General features: G+C 48.6%; 1 protein-coding gene and 1 pseudogene across 1 annotated transcript in view; both read right to left on the reverse strand.

Moving 5' to 3' along the window:
* Nucleotides 1-10717: 10717 nt before the first annotated feature.
* Nucleotides 10718-10930, reverse strand: LOC130108556 (U2 spliceosomal RNA; annotated as a pseudogene).
* An 8642-nt stretch (nucleotides 10931-19572) lies between these two features.
* Nucleotides 19573-20095, reverse strand: part of LOC130132636 (potassium voltage-gated channel subfamily A member 10) — a 1692-nt gene continuing 1169 nt past the window's right edge. Inside the window, exon 1 of the mRNA XM_056301806.1 lies at nucleotides 19573-20095. This exon is cut by the window's right edge and continues 1169 nt beyond it. Coding sequence (XP_056157781.1) covers nucleotides 19573-20095 — 523 coding nt within the window.

The raw sequence follows: 20095 nt of genomic DNA on the forward strand, positions 1-20095 counted from the left end.
GATAGTAGCAACTGCTGTCTGTCTGTGTGGACAAGCTGCCCCAGTTCAGCGAACAGCGTCACGCGCGGTAGAGGCGAGCGGTCTCACGTGGAGGCCACAATTAGGTCAAGCCATCCATTTATTTATTTTGGCTTTCTGTTCACATAAAAATTGATTGGGAAAATACCACCATATGGTGTATTGTGCCCTTAAGCACCATTAACATCGATCTCTTCTACCTGCTGATATGTGGAAATGTGCAACGACTTTGAGTCACTGCCTCTTAATGGTACCCATTATAATGCACTTAAGTCAAGCCAATTTGATTTGTATAGCCCAACATCACGAATTACAAATTAACATGAAATGTATTCTTGGCTATGATAAAGGCTACGATGTACCAATTACTGGTACTTCACAGTACTACTATAATCAGGGCTTTAACAGTTCACTGTGCCCCAAGGCACCAACCTTAAAGTGCCCCCAGTTAATATTTGTGCCCAATATAAGTGTAAACTACTAATATAAGACACGTTAGCCCCTAGCCAACGGGTCTGACCCTTTAGCCGAGCGGTTAGTGATGTCGCCTTGTGGTGCAGTACACCCCGTATCGAATCCCGCACCGGGCAAGAAAATAACCGGTTGCACAATATTCATCCGCAACTCGCCTAAGGACAGAGATTGCTTGACGGAAGCGGAAATAGGTACCGACAGGCGCGCGGGAAGATGTTTTAAGCAGGGGGGGGAACCAACTAAAACGAAGAGTATAGTGGCGACTGGCGAGCCGGTGTGGAAGAATGAGGCAGAGATCTCTTTTTAATCTCAGCTTCCGTGCCCCATACACCGCACGACACTGGCCAGGACGGACCGGAACTGACAACAACGTACCCCCCCTCCCCTCCCCATGTCCCCAGGTGGGGACGTCAGTCCCAGTCACGGACCTGCAGTCAGTTAGTCAGTAAACGGTCTCCTACTTAGTCTGAGTCGAACCGCCAAAACAACCACTCAAGAATAACCACAACATGAACACCACATCATTAAAACACAATTTTGAATCTAACATCAACAGTCCCATCAGCCATTGCGCTCCCCATGCGCAGAACCGCCAGCAGTCTGAGCGACCGCTTCCCCCCGGTCGCTACAGTATGACGTCATTGTTTTGTTTGTAAGGCGCGTGTGCAGCAATTTGGGAGGGAGCGTTTACTCAGTTTATTATTAAAAATTTACATTCTACGCAGCCCCGCCCACTGTTTAAAATAAAGGTATATTCTGTTTTTTTTTTTGCATTTATGCGTTAGGAGAAGTTAGGCATACGGCGAACTGTCGGGTCTAAGATGCTCCACCTGCCACTACTGGGGGCAAGAGCATCCATGAGCTTCTTGTCTGCAGCTTTCAAGACTAGAAAGTGACGCCCACTTCATGTTATGCACTTCAGGTTACGTCCCTTCTGACTAAACGTTACGCCCACTTTTTTCTTGACCCTCCGAGGGAGGGGGGGCTGCACCCACCACCAGGGGAGTTGCAGCCCCCCCTCCACCCCCTTCCCGCGCTAATATATGGGCATCGATGCGTTGCTTTTTTCATTTTTTTTCTTCTTTTTTTTGTTCTCCTGCTGTAGTTTGTGGTTTTGAACATACAGAGTAATACGGCGGCGAGCCTAGGTAATACTACGAGTGGCCAGTAGGCGCGCTCTCAGGCGGATGTGTGAATGGAACTGAGGTCGGTTAGGACGCGCATGCGCGCGTGGTGTTCTTTGTTCCTGAATAAAGTTAATAAAAGGGGACTACCAGCCGGTCGGCTCATCAGCCACGCTATGGTGTCAGAAGTGGCGGCGTTTGATGTTTGATCGCCGAAGAAGACGAGAGACCGAGAGGAGAAGAGAGTGGACCCTTTAGCCGAGCGGTTAGTGATGTGGCCTTGGGGTGCAGTACACCACGTATCGAATCCCGCACCGGGCAAGAAAATAACCGGTTACATTGGTGGCGGCGGGATCCGGAAGTATGCAGATCCTCAGAAGTCTCTTCGGAGCGCGGGAATAGCACAGCGCGAGGGCGCGCTTCCGGGGAGGGTGACGACTGTAAACTACTAATAAGACACGTTAGCCCCCTAGCTAACGGGTCTGACCCCTTTAGCCGAGCGGTTAGTGATGTCGCCTTGTGGTGCAGTACACCTCGTATCGAATCCCGCACCGGGCAAGAAAATAACCGGTTACAGTATTAACAGGAAACATATATGTGAAACCTGGCGCAGATGGGAGCAAAGATATAGGGTGTACATGACGGCAGCTGAAATGAGGCGCAAGTGGCAATACTACTGCACACACGCTAGGCGAAGAAACACTCGAGGTGTACAACACACCTGAGATAGGCAGGGCCGAGCCCGAAGACGTGCAGGCAGACCACGTATTGCAGGCTTTCAGAGACTACTGTACGCCAAAGAAAAACGTGGTATTTGAACGGCGCCAGTTTTGGACGTATGCAATGCAAGAACCAATGCACATTGACAAATTTGTTCCAGAGCTAAAGCAGAGGAGCAAAGACTGTGAGTTCGGTATATCCGATAATGGCATGCTGAGAGACATAATCGTTTTCAGTATCTGAAAGAGAAACGACTGAGAGAACCTAACCTGACTTTAGCTTAAGCCATTGATATTTGCAGGGCATCAGAGATAGCCAAGTAGCAATCAGCACAATGGTGTGCACAAAGAAGGAAAACGAGGTGCATGCAATAAAGGCGGCAACAAGACCAATGAGGCAAAATAAAGCTAAGGCCAACAAAACAGCGTTCAGTGCTAATGTTGTTCGTCCGTCGCAGCGACGAGGACCATCTAGTCATCCTGTAGGGGCCGAATTCTGTGGGTGCGAAGATGGCTGGTTAGTCCAATCTGCGCCCTGAATGTTCTTTGGCAGTGTGGGCATGAGATAGTGGGAGTAGCTGGAGGGTTGCTGGCACGGTCTTTCCTGGCCTGCCTGCGGCTCTCTGCTGCAGCAATCCTGGCAGCCTCATGTGACTTTAGCTAAAGCCATAATAATAATAATAAAAATAAAAAGTAAACTAATAATAAAAAAGAGAAATATGACAACCAAACAAAAGTATGCAACAGATGCGGAAAGACACATGGCCCAAAAGCATGTCCACTGTATGGAATGAAGTGCAGAGCTTGAGGGAAGGGCAATCACTTTGCCAAGATGCGCAGAATGAAAGGAGTGCAAGCGGTGCAGACAGTGGATTCACTATTTGTGGGCAGTCTGGAGAGCACCCAGGTAAATGCACTGAGTAAAGCTAGTGATATGCCGTGGCGAACTACTTTGTCAATTAGAGGAATGCCCATTATCTTTAAACTAGACATGGATGTTGGTGCTAGTGTTACCCCCTTAGATCAGGTCAGAAAATTCACAGGCAAGGTGCGCCTGAGTCCCACAAACACAGTATTAAGAGCCAGCTGGTAGCACCTACCTGAAATGCAGTACTGAATGAACAAAGTCCAAGCTCCAGTTCTATGTCATTAAGTAGTCAGCATCTCCAATTCTGGGAAGAGCAGCATGTGAGTAGTTGAACTTGGTCAGAGATGTTGATGAAATCAAGAAGACCTCACCTGCAACCAAAGAAGAGCTGGTGAGGCAATATCCAGAGGTGTTCCAGGGGCTTGGGGAGTTCCCTGGTGAGCATCATATTCACATTGACCCAGATGTGACCCCCGTAATCCAAGGCTGCAGAAAAATCCCGTTTGCCATCATGAACAAACTGAAAAAGACACAGTCAGCTGGAAAAAAGCTGATTTCCTCACTCCAGCAACAGAACCAACACAGTGAGTGAACAGCTTGGTAATAACTGAAAAGAAAAATGGCTCACTCAGACTTTGCCTTGATCCTCAAGAGCTGAACAAAGCCATCAGACGACAGCACTACCCCATAGCAACACCCACAAATGTCCAAAGCAGACTGTCTGTCAAGAGAATATTTACAATACTCGATGAAAAAGACAGATACTGGCAAAGTAAGCTCGACAGAGCATCGTCACTGCTATGCACCTTCAGCACGCCATGGGAGCGTTACACGTTCAAGCGCCTCTCATTCGATATAAAATCAGCCAGCGAAGTCTTCCAACAGAAGAACAGTGAAACATTTGGTGGCATTGATGGTGTACAGGTGATAGCCGACGATATGATCATCGCTGTAGCTGATGAGAAGGAGCATGCCGAGATACTGCACAAGGTAATTCAGAGAGCCAAAGAGATGAATGTCAAGTTCAATGCAGACAAAGTGCAGTACAAAGTGACGGAGGTGAAGTACGTGGGACAAGTGATACATTCTGAGGGAGTACAGCCAGACAGTGACAAGGTGAATGCTATTGTACACATGCCAGCAACAGAAGACAGAAAGGGTCTTCAAATGCTGCTACGTATGACTAAGTACCTGTCCCAATGCATACCTAATGAAGCGGCAGTGACAGCACCTTTAAGGCAGCTACTGAGGAAAGACATGCTGTGGCTGTGGTCACATGAACACGATGCTGCCCTGAACAAACTCAATACAGCACTAACTGAGGCTCCGGTGCTGAAATTCTTCCACCCAAATCAACAGAAAGTCCTCCAAGCTGATGCATCAAAAGATGGGCTGGGTGCATAGCTTCTGCTGCAGCAAGGACAGCCAGTGATATGTGCATCCAGAGCCCTAACACAGGCCGAGCACAACTATGCGCAGATTGAAAAAGAACTGCTTGTGGTCATCTTTGCGATGCGAAAATTCTACCAGTACGTGTTTGGTGTACATGTGGTGGTGCAGACAGACCACAAGCCTCCAGAGGCTATATTCGCAAAGCCATTAGGGCAGGTACCAAGTACATGCCTGGAAAGGAAATGCTAATAGCAGACACTCAATCCAGAGCGTTTGGTGCTGTGGAAACACAAGAGGAGTCCATGACTACAGATGAAAAGGTAGTCTATGCCATGGAAGCGACTGAGGCTCTGGGAAGAGAGATGCACAAGAGGCTTAAGATGGCAACTGAGGAGGACCAGACCTCACAAAAGCTACTAGACATTCACCAGAGAGGATGGCCAAAGCACAAAAAAAGGAGATCGATGCTGAGCTGACAGTCTATTGGCCAATCAGAGATACAATCACAGAAAATGGGGGAGTCCTGATGACAGGAGACAGACTCATCATCCCTAAAAAGCTGAGATCAGACATGCTACAGAGACTGCATACAGCCCACCAAGGAGTACAACAGACCAAAGAACAGGCACGCAAGTATCTATATTGGCCAGGCATATCGGCTGATACAGAGCAAATGATTTGGAGCTGCCCCACCTGTCAATAACACCTACTGAAGAATCAGAAGGAGCCACTAAAATCCCATGAGCTGCCAGAGCTACCATGGTACAAAGTAGGTGTGGACATTTTTGAGCTACAAGGCAAATCTTTCCTCCTCACAGTAGATTATTTCTCAAAATATCCCGAGGTCCAACAAATGTGTGACAAAACAGCAAGCACAGTAATAGCAAAGCTGAAGGCTGTGTTGTCCAGACATGGTGTTCCAAAGGAAGTGGTGAGTGACCACATGCCATTTGCTAGTGCTGAGATGAGTCAATTTGCAAGCGACTGGGGCATAACATGGACATTCTCAAGCCCAGGCTATCCACAGTCTAACGGGATGGCAGAACGCACAATAAAGACCATTAAACTCATGATGAAGAAGGCGGAGCAGACTAAGACAGGTCCCCCACCTGGCTCTGTTGACTTTAAGGGACACTCCTGTAACTGGACTTGATCTCTGTCCTGCAGAAATGCTGACGGGCCGGGTCCTAAGAAGCACTTTGCCAGTAGCCAGTGCTGTGCTCAAACCGAGGCATCTGACAAGAGTCAGGCAGAGGCTACTTAAACTGCAACAAAGACAAGGAGAGTACTACAACCAACATGTAAGACCTCTCTGTGTGCTCGAACCAGGAATGGCTGTCAGTACAGAGACTCCACAAGGCTGGAAACCTGCCCTGGTAGAACAGAAGAGACCGGAGCCGAGGTTATATAATGTTGTGACGGCTGCAGGACAAAGGTACAGGAGGAATAGGAGGCGCTTGAGAACAATTTTGGAATGACACACATACTGAAATAGAGGACGGTAATGTCAGTGTCACTGAGCAGCCACCTCCAAGCGAGCCTGCAGAACCACATGTACGTGACGTGACAAGAAATGTGGAACAACCAGTCAACTGTTCAGACACACAAGTCCAACACACTAGAAGTGGCAGACTGGTAAAGCAGTCTACCAAATTCAGTGATTTTCAAATGGGCTAACAGTAAAAGTTATGCGCCTACGGAGCGTCATGTGCTAGAAACCTCTGACCCCAGTGACAGTGTGCAAAGACTGGGTACAAAGAGTGTACAGAGTTTGTAAAAACAAAAATGTAATGAATGTATAGTATGAAGAATAAATGTATGAAGAATGTAACACTGTACTGATGTCAAGAATAGATGTGGTAAACATTCAAAGCCAGACCTTTAAACAGTTCATAGTGGTCTTGTGGACAGTGTTGCATCTCCACTTTAAGTTGAAGTTAAAGAGAAAGACGAGCAAAGGCATTTGTGTTTCTAAATGCAGTTCAAAGTGATAGTGAAACAAACAAGTCTGTCTATAATGTGGTTGTTTTGGTTTTGGTTTTCTGTTTTTTGTTTTGTTTTTTGAGGAAAAGGGGGGGGTGTAGTTTATGGGTTTGAACATATACACAGGGTAATACGGCGGTGAGCCTATACTATAGGTAATACTACGAGAGGCCAGTAGGCGCGCTCTCGGGCGGATGTGTGAACGGAACTGAAGTCCGTTATGTTCTTTGTTCCTGAATACAATTCATAAAAAAAGGACTACCGACCAGTCTCCTCATCAGTATAAACCACAATACCTTTCTGCCAGACATTCAGAGATTCCTACACGGACTCGGAGCTGGATGAATGGTGCCGTGATAATGTAAACTACTAATAAGACACGTTAGCCGAGCGGTTAGTGATGTCGCCTTGTGGTGCAGTACACGTCGTATCGAATCCCGCACCGGGCAAGAAAATAACCTGTCACATTGGTGGCAGCGGTGGGATCCGGAAGTGCGCAGATCCTCATTAGTCTCTTCGGAGCGCGGTAATAACAGAGCGCGAGGGCACGCTTCCGGGAGAGGGTGACGACTGTAAACTACTTATAAGACACGTTAGCCCCTAGGAAACGGGTCTGACCCTTTAGTCGAGCGGTTAGTGACGTCGCCTTGTGGTGCAGTACACTCCGTATCGAATCCCGCACCGGGCAAGAAAATAACCGGTCACAATAATATCGAAGACCACCGGCTGTCTGTTCAGGAACCATGGCGCAACCGGGCACATGTCCGCACAGGCACGCTGCGGCTGGCTGCATCAGCTACGTCCAGCTGGAAATGCACACGCACTAATACCCTGTGAACATCCCATCTGCCCGCGTATTCCTGTTTACAACCTGTCCACGGGTACTCTAGGGCAGTGGTTCTCAACCTTTTTGGGGTCCTGGACCCCCTGCGTATTTTTGATCTACCCTGAGGACCCCTCCACCTGATCTTGGGGGAGGGGGGTTGCAATTTGATAGAAACAGTAGAAACTGCATTTTAAATTGCATTATAGCATTTATTCACTCTTTGGGGCAAAAATAAGAGCTTTCAGTTGTAACTTAGATATAGTTAACAAAACAGAATTCTTATGCAGTAACTTTCAGATATATGTAACAAAACAGAATATGTGTTCAGTAACTTTCAGATATATGTAACAACACAGAATATGTATTCAGTAACTTTCAGATATATGTAACAAAACAGAATATGTGTTCAGTAACTTTCAGATATATGTAACAAAACAGAATATGTATTCAGTAACTTTCAGATATATGTAACAAAACAGAATATGTATTCAGTAACTTTCAGATGTATGTAACAACAGAATTTTTATGCAGTAACTTTTAACAATGCAAACGGGAGCGAGATCTCTTATTAAAATACAATAAATTACACTTGTGAAACAGATGTAATTAGAGAAAAAGTCATGTTACCCTTTATAGTTTAGGTAGATAAAGGTCTCAGTTATATTTGAGTAAAATAATCCTATTTCTATAAATGTCATAGGATCTTTTTTTTAAAGATATTTTATCTTCACGGACCCCTTGCAATTACACCACGGACCACTAAAGGTCCGCGGACCCCCGGTTGAGAAACACTGCTCTAGGGCGCAGTGGGAAAATGGCTCAACTCACACGAAATAGCGTCACATGGCGATATACTTATGGAAAATCGCGACGCGCCCTCCAATTGGTTCGTGATCGTGTTGATGATTTTTTTTAATGAATGAGCCCTTCGTGACTGCGGTCCGTGCACCGCCAACAGACCGACACAAGTGAGACACTTTTTGTAGCGAGTTCAGGGGGCAGCGCGGGAACCGCTGCAGCCGGGACGCGAACCCGGGTCTCCCGCACCACGGGCGACAACGTTAACCAGTCGACTATGGGGTCCGACCCGTTTGCCAAGGGCTAACGTGTCTACTTATTCGTGTACGTTACACTATAATGAATAGCCATGACAGATGAATAGTGCTCATTTTTTTGTGATTAACCAAAGGGGGAAAGCTCGCTTTCTACAGAGGCACAGACGTCAAAATTAACATACCGACGCTGGGGGTCCAACTTGGTTTTGGGACAGGTTAACGTAAAAACAAGATCCAACCAGATTTTTTTGCTTGTGCCCTGGGCCCCTGGGCAATTGTCCCGTTGCCCTTATGGTTAATCCGGTGTTACACCAACATCTGTGACCCTTCACATTATGTGACCCCCTTCCACTAAAACGCTCTTTCAGCCAGGAAACGGCAGGTTAGATAAGGTTACGTTTAGGGATAAAGTTCAAGATGGTTAAGTTTAGGTACTGGGTTGGAGACATCTGATATTAGATGTGAGTTTGGTGTGGTTGAGATCAGGATTAGCACCTGGGAGGGGTTGGGGGGGGGGGTTGCCGAAATAGAGCGTTGGCAGGGTCACATAATGTGACGGGTCACAGATTTTGATATAACACCGGTCCAGACTATGATGTTGCAAAATGAACCAGGTTTGGTATGACATGGCTAACTGTGTTACAAATTTACGACAGCTATACTACTTTAACTACTATGATATGATTGCAATGTGACAAATACTCTCTTACCACTACTTCATATGGTACACCACTGTGATAGGATTACTCTGTAACGCTCCATGGTACCAGTTGGCGGCATCTGAATTTTTTTTTGATAAAAACATACACTAAATGTAAATGTAAACAAAAAAAAATCCTCACTTTAAAACACGTCATCAGCAACTTTAGCAGTAGGCAGCGGCCTCTTGAGACAAACGAGCATCGTTTGGCCTTGTAAGTCCAAACAAACACTAGGCAGATCATGAAAATGATATTAAGTATGAGATCATCCGCTGCAGGTATTTTTAGTTATTTTCCAGGCCTGTAACAGCAGTCTGTGTGTCAGGTGGCTGTTATCTTAAGAGCTGTCAAAAGTTTTCCAGGAAAACAAAAACTCACCACACAGCACATCGAAACTATGCCGGCACTTCCTTATTGCTCATATCAGAGAGGCTGTTTTGGTTTATTGCCCTAATAAATGGCAGCGTGCCATGACCCGGGCTCTTCTGTCTCGCTTGTTTACGGGAAAGCAGGCTCCTCTTCGTGAAAGCCAAGAGCTGACGTGCTCGCTCGCTGGCTGTCAGGTTAGCAGCGAGAACCGCTTCATCTGTCAGGTTGCACAGGAAATTACCTCTTCTCATAAGGAAGTGGAAAACGAGAGAGTCCGGTAGTGTTGGTCAACAAGGTACTGTGTGACCCCGCCCCGTATAGCTGCCCAACAAAGCTCTTGTTATTCATGTTGTTGTTGTTGCTGATCACCAAATGAAGGTGTTTCCAGGATTATAAAGGATTTGTAGATTAGGTGTGGAGAGTTTCACACAAAATGTGGCTGATCCACAGTTTGCCAAATCGTTCATTCAAATATTTAGACATGAACTTGCAGAATATGAAGACTGTGAATCAGTCCTCTTTGACCAGTTGGAAGATACAGTAGATGTATGTATCGACAGGGCCGCACATAAGGGGGGGCTCTCTGGGGCCCCTCCGCTGTGGGGGGGGGGGTCCATGGAGGCCGGCAATAGTCGTGTTCTTCCTAAATATAAGCAATGACAATGGCAATACTTGCCAGAGAGTGTGAACCGTCTAAACAGGTGGACTTTAAAGACATTATAAAGGACTTCGCATCCAGTAAGACAAGGACAGCGGCTGTATAAGAGACAACGGCGAAGCCATAAGGTAAGAAATTAAGAAATGTGTGGTGTAAGTGTCGCAGATCTTTGTTGGCCTTAGTGTGTTTAAGTGTGTCAGAGTTCTATGTGTGTGTGTGTGTGCCTCTGCACCCCCGTTACTGAGTAACGAATGACTGAAAGCCACTTTATTCGACATTGTATTCCTACAATGAACGTGTCCTCAGCACGTAACCCGTCTTATTGTATGGGAGCAGTGGGCAGCTGCAGCGCCCGGGGACCAGCTCCAGTTCTTCTTTCCATTGCCTTGGTCATGTCTTTTTGATGGTGGTGGGGGTGGGGGTGGGGGTGGGGGGTCGGAGCATTCGGAGGAAACCCATGCAGACACGGGGAGAACATGCACATTCCACACGGTGCCATCCACTGGGCCACCGTGCCGCCCCAAATAAGAAGGTGGTGCACCGTTCCTGGAGATACCAGGTCGGGTGAGTGGAGTGGACGGAGCAAGCCACTAGCCCATCTCCCTGTTCCAAAAATCAATTTAATACATGGTCCCCGGGTAGGGGACGTAATACATGGTCCCCGGGTAGGGGACCATATCAGATATCAACCCGATAAGAACAGATACCGCAATTGATCTAAGCCAAAAAGGCCAAGGAGCCATCGCTAAGCCTCTCTCAGGTTTCACTGTGTAGAGAAAGAGCGCATGCGCATGCGTCGATATGAGTAAAGCGGATGGGGGCGAGGGGGGGGGCATTCACTGGACCTTTTCATGGGCCCAACCATTTCTGCGGGTGGGCCTGTGTATAGAAAGTTGATGCAATGCGTGAATTTCCTCACATTGCTCATTTCGTTTTAACACAAAACAAGCCTGAAAAAACTGAACAAAATAATAATAATTTTTCTTTAAAAAGAAGCAATGAATGACTTTTTTGACGCGTGCGCCTGCTTAAATGTGTAGTTACACGACAGGGCCACAAGGTGTCACTCGAAATATGAAGGAACCGCTCAGCCATGCTGCCGGACCAGCAAACGTGTGTAATGGACAGCAAATGCGAGACAAAAAAATGTGTCCATATAGGTTATAAAGCACATTTAAAACGTGATTCCCAAAATGTTTTATTCAAGAGGAAATTCATACTTTTCTTGCGCTGGATTCCATGGGCGTATCTCGTGTCTCTGATATTGAGGGTTTATGGAAACAAGCAAACAGACGAATGAATAAATACATCTATGTCATTTTATTGTCAGGTGCACATTCTTTACTGGGCTGAATCACGTCAGCTGTATGGTCAACCTTTGTACCTTTGTCCAAGGATTCACAGCCCTCCATCCTACAAGTGGCCCACCTGATCCAGGGCGATGCTTCAGGTCACCTGATTCATTTTTCATGGGTGTTAAGCAGGACAAATGGGAGGGGTGGGGGGGGGGCTCAGGTTTCATCCCACAAGGTCTGGCCAGTGACCTCGGGGGCTGCACTGTGCAGCTACCTGCCATAAATCTTCATCCCCCTGAATCACTGGCTACCTGCTCCCTCGCAGGACTCTGGAGGCCCCGTCCGTGTGACACTGCACGACAAATGAAGTCGCTGTATTTTCCCGCCTCGAAAAGGAGAAACCGGAACTGCTGTAACAGCCCTCAGCCTCGGCGAGATAAGATCGGGGAGAGGTGACTCTTACAGCACAGCACTGAGGTGCACTCGCCCTGCCGGTTATGTCAAGATGTCAGATCATGTGCTTAGCAGTAAACGTGACATAACCCCAAACAAGTCACTATTGCAACATGAGATTGACTCGTTAAAAGACCGTCTCGGTAGGTAAACGAGTCTCATTTGATGTACTGCTAACATATCAGATGAATAACTGAAGGGTTTTCAGTAAATCCGGCTGCAGAGAATGCTCAGTCACCTGACCGCGGGGATCTTTCTGTGACGTCACTGAAAGGGAACCGAAAGAAGAGGAACCCATCTGTTACTATGTAACTAGTTCCTACTGTGCCTCGCAACCTTCGTAACCGCCGGTGTTGCACCCATAATAGAGAAGTTGACAGGCCATTTCACAAAAGGTATAAAGCACAGGAAGGTTAGCTGTCAGGGTGAGTTTTTTTTTTTTTTATTTAATTTAATTCAATTTTTGCTTTCAGTTTTGCGGATTTCAAAACAAGGAACAGGCTGTCTGGCATGGTTGGAAGTAACCCTACAAACAAATGACGTCATCAGACCAAATATCAGCGGGGCCTTCCCGAGCGTGGCTCGGCAGAGCGGGGAACCACGTGTTTGTGTTTGTCTGTCACGCCATGCGTGTCAGGACGCCGGAGCCAAGAAGCAGGGTGTGTCCACCCGTCCCTTCACTTCCACCCGTCCTTCGCTCGCTGCAGCCTGGAGGGAGGGAGCAGATGAGTTATCAAGCATTCCTGGCTGAACTCGTGACAAGTAGCCTAGCTAGACGAACTATATGCTTTCATTTGGCTGCAGAGTATTGATTTCATCACATTGCACCCACGGTCGATAAATAGTCTATAGGGCTTAATACAAAACCCTTCTCAGGGCATCCTCGGTCAGCACAGTTTCAGCAGGGAGTCAATTGCCCACGTAACACCATAGCGTACAGATTCAGATGCAGATTCAGGCAACTTTATTCACTCCCAGAAGGGCGATTCAGTCCTTACAGTCCACCCAGACATACACAAACCCACAGACAAGCGGCAATCATCGCCATGTCAGAGACAACAGACGGGTCAGCACACGGGCAAGAGATGCACACTGTCACCCTCATGCGGCCCTGCGTGCAGACTCACACGAGGACCAGGCGAAGGGCAAAAACCACACGGGCCACTTCACGGTCACATCCAGATGACATGTTGCCATCTTTGCCAAAAAAAGGCCCACATTTGATTTGGCATATTTGGGCCATATTTGCTATTACACATGTGGGGCCACTTCAGGCTCACATCCATTTTGTCAGGGCCAGAAGAAGACCGTCAGTGCCGCATCATTGCCGGAAGTGGCCCACATCCGGCTGCTATCTGGGGTGGGCGGGCCTGTTTGTTGAATTTGAATCAAAATCGAAACCCATGAAAGATTGCCGCGTCACTCAGCGATAAAGCTGCTGAGCTCTGAACCCATCTCGCACGTGTTCTTCGGTCACAAAGACTGAGTGGCAAGAGCATCGCTGCAGCACCTTCGCTAATTTCGACACCCGTCGATGCGCAATACAGGATATAACATACCGGGGGGGGGCGGGGCGGGGGGATGAGAAGTTTTTCCAAAGGGAGTCGATGCAAACTGAATCCTTCAAAGTCCAGCAGGCTTTGTCCTCGAGAGGGCGTTGACTCCATCACACGGGTCGTCGTCGTCTGCCCGGGTCTGACATTGGCTCATAGATAGCGTGTCTGCCAACGAAACGGTAACCCAATCTACCGTTATGAGACTCACTGTCTGAGCTTCTTAACGTGAGACCTTTTCCACACGGCTGTCTGAAAACACCCAGAAACAGTGTGTGTGTGTGTGTGTGTGTGTGTGTGTGGGGGGGGGGTGGGGTGGGTGTCAAACGGCCTCTGATGCCGCGGCGTCTTTGAAGCCTCTTGGAGGTCGTGCAGTTTGCTGCATCACGGCGGATTTCTTAGCTCGATATTCTCCGCCGCCACAAGGCAGGACGGATTTGATCTCTCCATGGAACAACGGATGAATTATAAATGACAAGACTCGCACTGGGTTTGACCTTGTGATTGACACCTGTCGGTTAAATGGCAAAATGCAAGCGGCCCCTTGCGTGGGGGATATCGCTGCACAATCAGTGATCAGCAGGGCAGAAGGACAGATCATTTAGCTGACCATTAACTAGTGATCTGCAGCATCGGAGACGCGGAGGGACTGGAAGAGGACACGGCTAATATCAGGGGATCAGGAACGCTTTATTTGTCAGTGCAACACAAAGACAAAAACACATCCGAGGACTTCAAGAACGCACACACTAACTAGCACATATATCCCAACTAAAAGAAAAAGGAAAAAAAAATATCACTGTCCAAGGGAGCGAACGCCAGCCAGGATGAGTGCTGGAGCTGCCGGTCTGCACGGGCTAGCAGTTAGCTTAGCTTGCCCCCTCAGCCGATCCAACGCCAGCTCTCCCGGCCTTCGACACTATGAACACAGTCAAGGCCCGGCGAGGCCGCCACCAGACCGCCCTCGCTGTTATCGGAACTGCCGGTCTGCACGGGCTAACAGTTAGCTTAGCCTGCCCCGCTTCAGCGTCCTATCAGACCGCCCTCGGTGTTATCGGAACTGCCGGTCTGCACGGGCTAACAGTTAGCTTAGCCTGCCCCGCTCCCGCATCCTGTCAGACCGCCCTCGGCGTTTCCTCTTCGGGCCGCAGCTCCAGGCAGGGCCGTGGTCCCTGGGCCTACAGGACACAGCAGACCAGGCCCCCTCAGCCGATCCAATGCCAGCTCTCCCGGCCTTCGACACACCTCCCCGCACTCCCCCGGACGACACTATGAACCCAGTCAAGGCCCGGCGAGGCCGCCACCAGACCGCCCTCGGTGTTATCGGAGCTGCCGGTCTGCACGGGCTAACAGTTAGCTTAGCCTGCCCCGCTTCAGCGTCCTCCTCGGGCTCGTGCTAATGTGCTCAGCTATAGGACGACCTCGCTGTTTCACCAAGTCTCACAGAGGTTTGCAGCGAAGAGTGAACTCTAGCCAGGGCTGATGAACAATATCGGTGGTGGGGGGGGGGGGTTCAACATTGCACTTTCTGGGGGTTTTGCAGTATTGAAGAACAAGAAAGGGGCGACATAATTTCACCAGAAATATGCAGCTTTTAACGTTCAAAGCTCCATTTGCAAAGACTCTTATCGCTCCAGCAGCGATTAGGGTGATTTTAGAGGAGGACGCGGGGGCATTCGTCCAAGAAGCCGTTAAATCGGACGAAATTATATCGTCTGTCAGAGGCGGTAGGATATTTCTCTTCAAGGGTAGTCAGAATTAAAAAGAAGGGTTGGACCTCGTCAGATTTTATTTTCTATCAGGCGACAGGAGCCTAGCATGACGTTGCAGTGTGAGTGTTGCACGTGTGTTCACTGAGACGCGTCTCCGGGCGAAAGGCCCCTAAAATCTGAAGCGACGCATGAAGGGGCCAAACAAGGTGGGAAACCTAACTAGTTTTCGTGCATGCCGTGTAACACACAGTGAGGGGGCGGAGGGGGTCAAAACACCCACTTCTCGGTTTTTGGAGGCCAGGATAGATAATCTGATCCGTGACTCATTTGCTTTGCAAATTTAATTTGCCGCTTTTGCTTTCAGGACTGCCCCCCCGGTTAACAGTATTGCCGGGCACGCGGCACTATCGCTTCGCTATATCGGAGGCATGAAAGCACTAAAGCGCCGGTCTTTGCCCGGCACTTAGTGTCCTGCACTATGTACAGTAATGGGACACTGCACATTGTGTTGATTTTTCACATCTGGTGTGTTTTCACATGATCTGATAATCCATTTTCTATCTCGCACACCTTTCTCTTTTTAGCCACTCTACCGTTCTCACTTCTTCTTCACTGGTTAACAGGCCCGTTAAGAGAACACAGCCTGAAGCCGTGTGCACCACAACACCCCGTATAAGAAGAGGCCCGTCCTTTCAGACGACACCTTCTTCTCCGGGAGGACCAACTGGGGGACTCGTTTTTATGGGAGAAAGGGAGGATAAACCGTCATCACAGCTGTGCAGGGAGAAGGTGTTACGAACAGCGACCACGAGGCGCTAACAAGCATTCAGCCCCGGAGACACACACACACACACACACACACACAACCTGGCACAACATTTGCACCACCCTCCACGGCTCTTATTGTGATACCCACATAAAAAAAGAGAGAAAAACACCTGTTAAATAGTGAGGAAGAGAGAAGACGTCATCCATTTGAGAAGGAAACGTTGAAGTGTGGTAGGTGTGATGCGTCACGTTGGCACGAGTCTCCCAAGGTGAAGGCATCAGATCTGAGACAAGCAATAATCCCCCGCATTGGTAATGGTCAAGTAGAAAATAACCCATCCATCCATCCAGCCATCCATCCATCCATCCATCCATCCATCCAGCCATCCATCCATCCATCCATCCATCCATCCAGCCATCCAGCCATTATCCAGACCCCTTATCCTGCTCTCAGGGCCGCGGGGATGCTGCAGCCTATCCCAGCAGCCACTGGGCGGCAGGTGGGGAGACACCCTGGACAGGCCGCCAGGCCATCACACACACACACACACACACACACACACACACACACACACACACACACACACACACACACACACACACACACACACACACACACACACACACACATTCATACCTAGGGACAATTTAGTACGGCCAGTTCACCTGACCTACATGTCTTTGGACTGTGGGGGGAACCGGAGCCCCGGAGGAAACCCAGGCAGACACAGGGAGAACATGCAAACTCCACACAGAGGACGACCCGGGACGACCCCCCAAGGTAGGACTACCCCGGGGCTCGAACCCAGGACCTTCTCACTGTGAGGAGAACGTGCTAACCACTGCACCAGTAGAAAATAATCGATAATTAAATACCCTGCTTTGGCTTTTTTTTTTAATTTTCACCCCAGTTGTGTCCAGCCGGGTCATTGCTCCACCTTTGCTGCTGATCCGGGGGGTGGGGGGCTGCAGACTACCACATGCCTCCCCCCGATATACGTGGAGTCGCTTCTTTTCACCTGACAGTGAGGAGTTTCACCAGGGGGACGTGGCGTGTGGGAGGATCACGCTATTCCCCCCCAGTCCCCCCTGAACAGGCGCCCCGACCGACCAGAGGAGGCGCTAGTGCAGCGACCAGCACACATACCCACATCCGGCTTCCCACCCGCAGACACGGCCAATTGTGTCTGTAGGGACAGTAGCGCAGGGATTCAAACCGGCGATCCCTGTGTTGGTAGGCAACGGAATAGACCGCCACGCCACCCGGACGGCCAGCATTGCCCCGCCCCCTCTTTTTTTTTTTTTATTAACCATGTGGTAACTTTCAAATGGAAGACAGCATAAGACGTTATCATACAGGTTTAATGAAAGGCACTCTTAACAGGATAAATACAATCCAGCATAATTATGACGCTGTGTACTGTCCAGTGTTGGTACATACAGTAAAGGCCCTACTATAATAAGTGCTTACATAACAACAGTAAAGTGCTGAATATCCATATGACCACCTGACGTCATCATCGAAATGTATCGCATTCCGTTTAAAACCGATTAGGGGTGTTGCTGCGCCCACTGGTGGAAAGTATCATCGCTTCATGTTCGTCCACCCCCTGCGACGTCCACGGTGTCATTAGAAAGGCATCGGAGGAGCTAAAACTATCTCCACATGTTTTGTTTTGTTTTTTTTTATACACAGATTCCTCATTTTAACATTCAACACACTCGTATACTGTGCATTTTCCAACCATAAATGCGGCATGCATATTTGGGACCAGTTTCCATTATTGTGACACATAGCCAAGTGCCCGATCCATCGTTGACTATCAATACTGTGACATGTAAAAAAAAAAAAAAAACCTATTCAATACATTTTCTCTACATCACATCACATGGTAACGGCTATATAATGACGACATCGTGTTGCGTTTTGTCACAGTGTGTCGAACTTTCCTTTATTTGTTACATTGCCTTGTGTCCCTAAAACGCAAAATCGTCGGCGCTGAGGTCGCAGAGAGAAAGAGGAAAAGATGGTTTTGCCTTTTTTTCTTCTTTCCTTTCCTGCAGTTGTGTCAGGAAGGACACAAAGACGTCGCAAAGTCTCGTATTTACACGCAGTCCGCAAACGTAACAGCTGGCGCTGCGTTCTAGAACGACGCCTCGGCCCGTGCTCAACAATCCAGGGGAGAACATCAAAGGAGGTTGAGTCCGTTCATCTGGATACAATGTTTACCGACGGGTAGAACGTCGTATCCGGGTGAACTCACTCAACCTCCTGCGATGTTCAACAAGGACTGCCGTTGCAGTAAATAGACGTGTTATGCGAGCACGCGCACACGTCGTTACAACCCATTAACGCGACACGGGGAGCGACCGCGTATTTGTTCGAATTCACGCCACTCGAGCGCGTTAATTCCGCGTACTTCAGGGGTCCCCAATTACTTTTCATAGCGGGCCACTTTTAGGGCCACTTTTAAAACCGGGGGCCACTCAACCTCCAGCAGCATGTTGTTCGTTAGTTTGTTTTGGTGTCTTACTTTTACTAAGAAATTAGAAAAAAAAATTTTTTTTTTGGTAGGGAAATAAAAAAAATCTTCCTTCTGGCATTTCTCCAAAAATTCTCGCGGACCGTAAATCGACCCGTCACGGGCCGGACGTGGCCCGCGGGCCGCCTATTGGGGACCCCTGGCGTGCTCGATAACGGAATATCCTCGGTATTAACGCTAAACCACGTGTTTGACAATACGCGATTTCTGATCTCACCAACTGAAACCGGAGCACAGCGCTACACGACTATGGCGGGGGTGCGCGGTACAAGTGAAGCGGCTTTGAGGTCGGGTTTTGCAGCACACATGCGTGATCAAGTGCGATCCTACTGACCTACCAACGGTTTAGCACACAGATGTCGTTGCGCCATATTGCATGGGAAAGTGCTGCGGGGCACTGGCTGAGCGTTCGCAATTATAGATTTGCTGAATTCACAATGTCTGCGCCGACGTCCTCTCCCGCCTCCTTGTGTCCTTGAAAACTCTGCCGAGGGCCTATCTAGATTCTGCTGAATACGGTGGAGCAAAAGACTACGGTGGAGGTGTTGCGTAATATGAGCTCGGCATATACTTCCGAGTGTGGATGCAGTGGCTATCCAAACAATCTACCTTCTTCTCCGGGCTAAGGCCACTGTTTTATGAGTCAGTGGCAATCGTATCCGGTTCCTTGAGTTGTCTCTAGCGAGGTGAATTAGTTCTCTACACTACTGATGAGCCACCAAACTTCGTCTCAACTACCGCCGCAGTAGACGTAAGCAGGTGGGCCGACACCTTTGAATACACGCCACATAGTCCTCCGTTTGACTGGCATAATACTATCGAGTGCCTGTTGTGTTAATTGCACTTTGACACATCCACGTGAAGATCATTAAGACTGACAACGTCTGTAGCTTTTGTCTGAGAATAACACATTATGCACCACTGTAACTGGGTTTTTTTTGGAGTAGAAAATGGTGAGAAAACGAGATAAACTGAGATCACTCGGAGTATCTCCCGGTTGGATATGTTTGAATTGTCTTTCTGAATTCGTGCCTTTTGATACAAGTACCTCATTGAGTCCCTCACTGCATGCCGTTCTTCTCATTCTGCCAGGTGCTGCTGCTTTTGTTTAGTGACGGCGTGCTACCGTACTTGTTCGCGGCCGACGTGGTTTTCTGCGCAGCCTCCGCCGCCGCATCCATCATCTGTTTTTCCTCCTGCTCGGTCTCGCGGTGGTAGAAATAATTGAAGTTGGAGACGATGACGGGGACGGGCAAGGCGATGGTTAGTACGCCGGCGATGGCGCACAGCGTGCCGACCATTTTCCCGCCCATGGTAATGGGGCACATGTCGCCGTACCCCACGGTGGTCATTGTCACCACGGCCCACCAGAAGCCATCGGGGATGCTGACGAACTGCGTCTGGGGCTCATCCACCTCCGCAAAGTAGATGGCACTGGAGAACAGGATGACGCCTATGAAAAGGAAAAAGATGAGCAGGCCCAGTTCCCTCATGCTGGCCTTCAGGGTCTGTCCCAGGATCTGAAGCCCCTTGGAGTGTCGGGAGAGTTTGAAAATTCGGAAAACTCGCACCAGACGGATGATT

This window comes from Lampris incognitus, chromosome 2 (genome assembly GCF_029633865.1).
Source record: "Lampris incognitus isolate fLamInc1 chromosome 2, fLamInc1.hap2, whole genome shotgun sequence".
Classification (NCBI taxonomy): Eukaryota; Metazoa; Chordata; class Actinopteri; order Lampriformes; family Lampridae; genus Lampris; species Lampris incognitus.